Consider the following 7500-nt stretch of genomic DNA (forward strand, 5'->3'; position numbering starts at 1 on the left):
TACTCACTCTAATGCCATTTTAAGGTGAAGCTTTAATTAGGGGTTAGGAAAGGATGGTTACCTCGCCCTGACATCAGGCAGGCACAACATAGGACTGATGAATGAGGTTTCCTTTGACTTCTAGGGCTGGACTTGCTGCTTCAACTTCCTCCACGGTGCTCCCTTCCAGTGCAGCTGCGTGCTGCTGAGGGAGCCAGGATCTGCACTGCCTCACAGTTCGTGCACCTTGCAGCTTATTTTGCTGCCAGCAGCAGTGTTCTGACAACAGCCTAGTCCAAACAGACTTTAATATTAAAATACTTTATTAATCTGTTACTAAAATAACATTTTTTCCCAGAGCTCTAAAGTGCAGAATATCTTTATACTCACCTCGCACTACAAAAATAAGCATGTTTTGTAAAAACAGAACAACCTTCCTCTCTTACTGGTTGCTTTTCCTGGCAGCAGTGATCAGTACATAAGCACGGGCTGGTGCTAGAGTACATGGGTAACTCCCAAATTTGTTCTATTGCCTGGTTTTTGTATAAAACATCGTAACTACATTGCAGGCAAGAGAGAGAGGGATGAAACTTAAATGGGCCTTGGGACAGTATTGGGACAGTACAACAACCCACACTGTTTTACAAAGGGATTAAGCTTTACAGTACTCATTGGGATTGCATCCACATTTTCTGAACTTGGAGGTTTGGGGATTTAAGATTTAAGGAATTTGGCTGCTATGCAACCAGCAATGGTGTAGGCAGCTACTCCTCTGCCTGTTAAGCTGCAGAAGATAAGGTACACTTCGAATTGGATGGCAATTCCAGGTACAACACACTGCCACTGCAGTATGGAGAGGCCTTGTGATTCTTTACACATTTACCACGGTAATAACACGACCTGGTAATTAATAAAGCTATAGCGAAAAGTTCTTGGTGTAGATTAAGGAAACTCAAGTTCTCGCTGAATGAATTCTTCCCAAAATGGCACAACTGATGAAGGCAGCCTTAGGGTTCTGCACAACAACCTTTTCTGCCCGCAGCCTTGCAGGAGCAAGCTCTTCCCAAACTCTGAGCACAAAAACATGGAGACCGCTGCAGTTTCCCAGAGAACCTGCTGGATGACGGATCCGAGGCAGGGCCTCTGGGCACAAACTAATACTTCTCTTGAAATCACAGCAAAAGCAGCCTGCAGTTCAGTGAAGGAAGTCAGCGTTTCTTGTCTCTTTCCAGTCGCCTGCTCTGGCATCACAGACAAAACACTTGCCCCTTGTTGCACGCAACTCGCCCTAGGAAAGGCAACCGAAAATAAATATGCAAAGTGCTGCTGAGAACAGAAAGAGGAGGGCAGAAATGCCATCGCTGAGCTGCAGCGAGCCTCCTTCCTCATCTGTTCTGTCTGAAACAAGAAGAGAACACTGCTGTGGGAGTGAAAAGGAAAATCTGATTGGCATAGCTGGGAGTGTGCTATTACTGCAAGGGTTTGGTGGTGGGTTTTTGAACAACAGGGAAGGGGGAAATGTGAGAGCAGCAACTCAGTTAAGGCTTTGGCTGGCCTAGCAGCTCCTTGCCAAGGTGTGACGAGGCTGTTGAGTGACGAGGTGAAGGGCTGCGCTGGAAGCAGCTCCTCCAAGCTTCATTTTCAGGAGAAATTAATTATTTCTACTTCAGTTCGCCGAGCCCGCGATCCCTCTCCCACCTCCTTCCTGCAGCACACACGGGTTAGAGCCTACAGTCAGCGTCAACAGTTCACATTTCAGCCTGGCATCCCGGTACATAAATAAATTATATTAATTTAATCAAACAGAAGAGACTTTTAAATAAATGAAATGCTAAAGAGCGACACCCTCCTGTCAAGTTCCTTCCCAGCGAGAACAGGGAACTTTCTGTTCTCCCCCACTTTTCCCTGGTTCCTGCACGCCCACAGCCCTCAAGTCTTGACGGGGATGGTTTGTCTGCATCCCGCCGTGCTGCCGTCCGCTTCGGGCAGCCCCACGGAGTACTCGGTGGTGGCGATGAGCAGCATGTCCAGCGTGGTCTCGGTGCACTGAGCGATGAAGCGGATGAAAGGCCTGACGTCGCCCTCGTTGGCCACCTCCAGCACGTGGTAGTACTCGGCCCGCTGCTCCTTGCGGATGGTGATGGGCGGGTAGCCCGCCTGCATCAGGATGAGGTTCATCAGCAGCCGGGAGGTCCTCCCGTTGCCGTCCACGAAGGGGTGGATGTAAACCAGCTTGTAGTGGGCCAAGGCGGCGAATTCCACGGGGTGCAGGCCCATGGCGTCCTCCGAGTTGAGCCACTGCACGAACTCCTGCATCTGCTTCCCCACGTCCTGGGGGTGAGGCGGGATGTGGTGCCCCACGAACACCCGCGTGGCCCTGAACCTCCCCGCCTCCACGGGGTCGGCGTAGCCCAGCACCCGCCGGTGGATCTCCAGGATGTCAGCGATGGTGACGGAGCCGATCCGCGAGGCCAGCGTGGTGTTGACGTACTTGAGGGCCGCGTGCATGCCGATCACCTCGTTCTGCTCCACCAGGCTCTTCCCGGGGACGGCGTACCGCGTCTCGATGATGTGCCGGATCTCCGACAGCGTCAGCGTGTTCCCTTCGATGGCCACCGTGTGGTAGATGTGGTGGTAGTAGGACTCCTCCATCACCCGCCGCAGGGCCGAGTTGCCTTTGGGGATGGCCATCACCTTTTTCACCTTGCTGTCAATGATGCTGAAATACCTCTGGTCGATTTCTTCGACTAAAGGCAGCGTCCGGTCCCTGTTGATCAGGGCTTTCTCGTTGCAGGGCGAAATGGTGAGCGCTTTGGAGTACAGGTAGTCGGCCTGCAGGATGTCCTTTTCCTCTTCCGAAAAGATCCCGAATTCGTTCAGGGCGTCCACGTAATCGGGGTCCATTTTGAGGGCGTAGACAAAGAGTTTGTGAGCTTTTTCTCGCTTTCCTTGGCGCTTCATCTCCAGGGCTTGCTTCAAAGCCGCTTTGGCTTCGAATTTCACTTCTGAAACGCAACGGGGAGCGGTTAGATCACAGGGCAGGGGGTTCTGCGGGAAACCTGGAGACTATCAGCATTTGCTGATACCGAAATTCAACAAAAGAACCACAAAATGCAAGTTCCAGCCACCAGCAGGAGAGCTGCAGGGCCACGTTTAGGGGCCGAGCACGGCAGCGGAGCCGTTTGTAGTGTGACCACGGTGTGCTGCGACTTACCCAACTTCTTCCCCAAATCCCAAGCCGCAAATATGAGAAATGTTTTGGTTAAATACCCCGTATCTTCCTCAAAATCCCCAGCTGCTGATAGCAGAGGCATTTTAACGAAAGACCCAACATCTTCCCCCAAATCCTAAGGCACTGACAGCACAGGTGTCTCAGTGGAACCCCAACCTCTCCCCCAGCTGCTGGCAGCAGAGGCGTTTTGGTGAAATACCCAACTTCTTCCCCAAACCCCTGAGCTGCTGATAACCCCTCTATTTTAACCAAAACCCCAACTTTTTCCCCCAAACCCCCACCTGCCAATAACACCAGCATTTTAACCAGAAACCCAACTTCTTCCCCCAAACCCCCACCTGCTGATAACCCCTCTATTTTAACCAAAACCCCAACTTTTTCCCCCAAACCCCCACCTGCCAATAACACCAGCATTTTAACCAGAAACCCAACTTCTTCCCCCAAACCCCCACCTGCTGTTAACCCCACTATTTTAAAGAAAAACCCAGCTTCTTCCCCCAAACCCCCACCTGCCGATAACCCCTCTACTTTACCCAAAACCCCAACTTTTTCCCCCAAACCCCCAACTACCGATACCCCCACTATTTTACCCAAAACCCCAACTTCTCCCCCAAACCCCCACCTCCCTATAACCCCTCAATTTTCCCCAAAACCCCCAACTCCCCCCCACCCCCCCAGCACCAGCCAGCCCCTCCCCTCCCCCTCTCTTACCGGGGGCCGCCTCAGCCGTGCGGGGCAGCAACCGGAGCCCCCGTGGGGCCACGCTGAGGCCGGCACAGCCCCGCCTGACGAAGGGCAGCGCCGCCAGCACGGCCAGGCCGCCCAGCAGCGCCGCCAGCAGCGCCGCCCGCCCCGCCGGGCCCCACGGGGCCGCCCGCCGCCGGGCCGCGGCCCGGCACATCCCGGGAGGGAGGCGGGCGGGCGGGCGCTAGGACCCTGCGGCGTCCCCGCGGCCCCTGCGGCGGTCCCCCTGCGGAGCCCCGCCCACTCTCGGTTCCGGCTCTGCCATTGGTTGAGCGCCGGAGGTTCGGCTTTCTTATTGGCTGCTCGCGGAGGTGTGTCCCGCCCCTTCGCCGCGCTCCGCTTCCTGCAAGGGGAGGGGGTTCCGGGTAGCGCCGCGCCCACCGGCGCGGGAGGGGGCTCGTGGAGGGTGGGAATTGGACAGCGGGGATGTCAGTCTTGGGAGGAGTAACCAATGAGAAGGGAGGTTTGGATGGGGCGGGGCTGATGGGGCCGCTCGCTGTTGCTAGGCGACGGCTGCGGCCTGGGCCTAGGCCTGGGCCTGTGGAGGCCGCGCCTCGCCTGGGGCCCTGGGGGGGTCCTGGGGGGTGCTGGGGGGTCCTGGGGGGATCCTGGGGCGTTCTTTTGGTCCTGGGGGGGGTCCTGTGTTTTTTTTTGGGGGGGTCCTGAGGAGATTCTGGGGGGTTCTGGGGGTCCTGGGAGGGTCTTGGAGGTCCTGGGGGGACCCTAAGGGGGTCCTGGGGGGTTCTGGAGGTGCAGGGGGGTCCTGGGGAGGTCCTGGGGGGGTCCTGGGGGTCCTATAAGGAACACGGGGCTGCACAGCTCCTGTGCACAAACAGGCACGAGCACCCAAAAGCTGAAGGAAAAGGGAACGTCCCCAGGGGCTGCGGGGACCTCACCCTGATTTCAGTCCCTAGCAGGATGGTGGACTTTTTTTTTTTCTTTTTTTTTTTTCCCCAGATACTCACACGACACATCATAATAAATAAAATGTGGTAATTGAAGCTGTTTTTTCGCTGTGTGGTTGATTTTATCAAAAAAAAAAAAAAAAAGAGGTTTGGGTAAATGCAGCTTTCAGGAGTCAGGAGGTTTTGGTGCTCCGCTGCGTGGCGTGCACAGAAGAAGGTGATATTGGGCCTAAAATAAATATAAAGGAATTGTAGAAGGGTGACAAATTGTGTTTATTCTGTAGAAGAGAGGGGAGCAGGGGTGGCTGTAGCAGGTATAAAGGGAGAATAATTGTAAGAGTGGCTGAGGGATATTAAACACTGGAACAGTAGAAACTGGACATTTTTCACAGCACTAATTAACAAACCCTAATGGGGACAGCACAACTACGCTGTCCTTAACGCCTCTGTCTGTGACTTCTGTTTGCACGGTGACTTCCAGGGGTGAAGGCATGCCACCTTTGTTCCCAGCTGCCAAGGAACATGCTGCTGGCACTGAAGTAAGAGCATGGGATGGGGCACAGCAGCCTGGTCCAGGTTAGCTTCGTGCTGCTCCTGTGCTGAGCAAACAACTCGGAACAGGAGCTACTGCTGTGTTACACCAAGGTGGCTGGACGGTTTTCCTTTCCTTGCTTGTTTTCAGCGGTGGGGAAGGTAGAAACCACTCTCTCAGTGCCAGGGCTCTTTGAGACATTTATTGATGTTACCAGGACTGACAAAAGCAGCTTGATGAACTTGGTTCAGCCAGCAACCCTAAAAAGAGACTGACAGCACCTGGGCTCTGAGACCACTCAGCGGCAAATGGAGCCCAAGGCGATCCCTGCAGCACAATTACCGTGTCCTCCAGCCATTTGGAGCCTGACAAAGCCCATTAAGGCTGAAGGATAACTTGGGGGGATAATTAGCATTTGAAGGATGAGCAAATACACCTGCCCTCCGAGAGGAACCTGCAACAGAAGCGTGTGTTTTCTTCAGCGCCAATGAAGCCTAACGTCAGAATTACAGAGTGATGAGGTATTTTCCTTCTCAAAATGGCGCAAAGCCCGTTCAGAATCTGACAATTAAGCCTGATATATCGGGGGAGAACGACCCTGATAGACAAAAATGCCTGGCACCTCGTCCAGGTTTTGGCAGCTGGGAGCGCTCCTTCTCTGCGGCTGCTGGGTGTCTGTGTGGCACCAATCTGGGCCAGCTCGAGGGTTGCCCTTCCAGCCCATCGTTGCAATTATTTATGATTTTGTCAGGGAGAGCAAAGGGAGATCCCAAAGTAGATCATAGGAAAGCTTTGTGTGGGCTTTGAAAGGATGGAGCTGGGGCCCTGGGGCGGGCTGGCAGCTCTCGGCATGGCCGTGCCCAGAGCCAGGAGGTCTCAGCTGGCACCCTGGACCTCTTCTGAAGGTGCTGCAGGTTGTGCATTGCAGAGGGGTGCTGGGATGTCCTTGTGGCACAGGAGAAGCCACATAAAAGCAGGTTGTTAGCTAAAACTTTGAGGCCGAATTGGGTGAACGTGGAAGCAGAGGGATCCCTGGAGCCGGTAGGTGGCAGCGACTCATTTCGCTGCTCAGCAGAAGCCTCCCAGCGTTGCAGCCTCTCTCCTGGACCGCGATGCCTTCAGCTTTTAGAGGCAGTGATCATGCAAAACATATTTTTAAGGCTGAATAAGGCTCTAGCTTCCTTTTGGCACTGCTTGTCCCGGGGTAAAATTGCTGTGCTGTGCTCTGGGGAGGTTTGGGGGATCTGCGACTGGTGGCACTGCTGCTGGCGGCACGGACCTGAGCGCTCAGCGCTGTGTCTGCGGGGACCATGCCACTGATCCCTGCTATCCCTGCACCTCCCCAGTGCCTTCAGGTGACAGGCAGCAATACTGGTGTGGGCAACGCATTAAAAGGAGAAAAATTGCAGGATGGAGGTGTTCTTTTCCATCTGGGAGCATGCGGCTGTGGCATGCCCAAGGGCTGCAGCTGCCGGGGTCTCGTGCCCACTCAGCCTGCCCTTCTCCTCCTTGGTTCCCCTGCTCCTGGGCAGTGTGGCAGAGCCTGACCAGCAGCCAGTTCCCCCAAGCTGTGGGGTTAAACCAAGGCCCTGAAGATGCCACGATCTGCTCCGGGAGCATCCCCGGGACAGGCGCGTTGTCTGCTCGAGGGCTGCGCTGTGGGGAGAAGCCGCTGGCTGCGGAGGCAGAGCTGCACATCGGAGTGTGGGATTTTAATCAATGAACAGATGGGCAAGTACGAGATCAAATGCCTGGTGGTAAAGCTGTCACCCGGGTCAAAGCAAGGTTGTTGTGAAAAACGGTTTTGACATTCTCAGCTGCAGCGCTTGCAAGGCAAATGGAAACCATACCCCGGATCCAAGTGCTAGCGAGCAGTGCGAAGACCAAAGGGATTTTTAATTAAAGAGAAGAAGGAAGGGGAAGCAAAAAGCAAGAGCAAGATTGCATTGTCTGATTACTTCTAGCTGCAACTAAAGACACCGAGCGAGGGGGTTCAAGGCTAAGGGAACAATTTAAAGCTCTTAGCGCGGGCACTGAGGGAGCACAAACACGGCGCTGAATAGGCAGCCGAAAACAAAGCTCCGAGAGGGTGCAGAAACAGAGGGCTT

The 7500-nt window shown here is 54.4% G+C and overlaps 1 protein-coding gene across 1 annotated transcript; it reads right to left on the reverse strand.

Annotated features, from left to right (window-relative positions):
* Window positions 1–284: 284 nt before the first annotated feature.
* Window positions 285–4112, reverse strand: FICD (FIC domain protein adenylyltransferase). Its single transcript, XM_032199056.1, has 2 exons — window positions 3923–4112; window positions 285–2984 (listed from the first exon to the last, which is right to left on the reverse strand). Exons 1-2 carry the CDS (start codon window positions 4110–4112, stop codon window positions 1909–1911), a joined length of 1266 nt encoding a protein of 421 aa, XP_032054947.1. The 3' UTR covers window positions 285–1908.
* Window positions 4113–7500: the final 3388 nt, after the last annotated feature.

Source organism: Aythya fuligula, chromosome 17 (assembly GCF_009819795.1).
Source record: "Aythya fuligula isolate bAytFul2 chromosome 17, bAytFul2.pri, whole genome shotgun sequence".
NCBI classification, from domain to species: Eukaryota; Metazoa; Chordata; class Aves; order Anseriformes; family Anatidae; genus Aythya; species Aythya fuligula.

What these genes read in the sequence shown, in the direction of transcription:
- FICD (XM_032199056.1), bottom strand. Translation starts at nt 4,112, where the DNA reads ATGTGCCGGGCCGCGGCCCGGCGGCGGGCGGCCCCGTGGGGCCCGGCG. An exon ending in CACGGCTGAGGCGGCCCCCG is followed by an intron (nt 2,985 to 3,922) that starts GTAAGAGAGGGG and finishes GTTGCGTTTCAG; the next exon opens with AAGTGAAATTCGAAGCCAAA.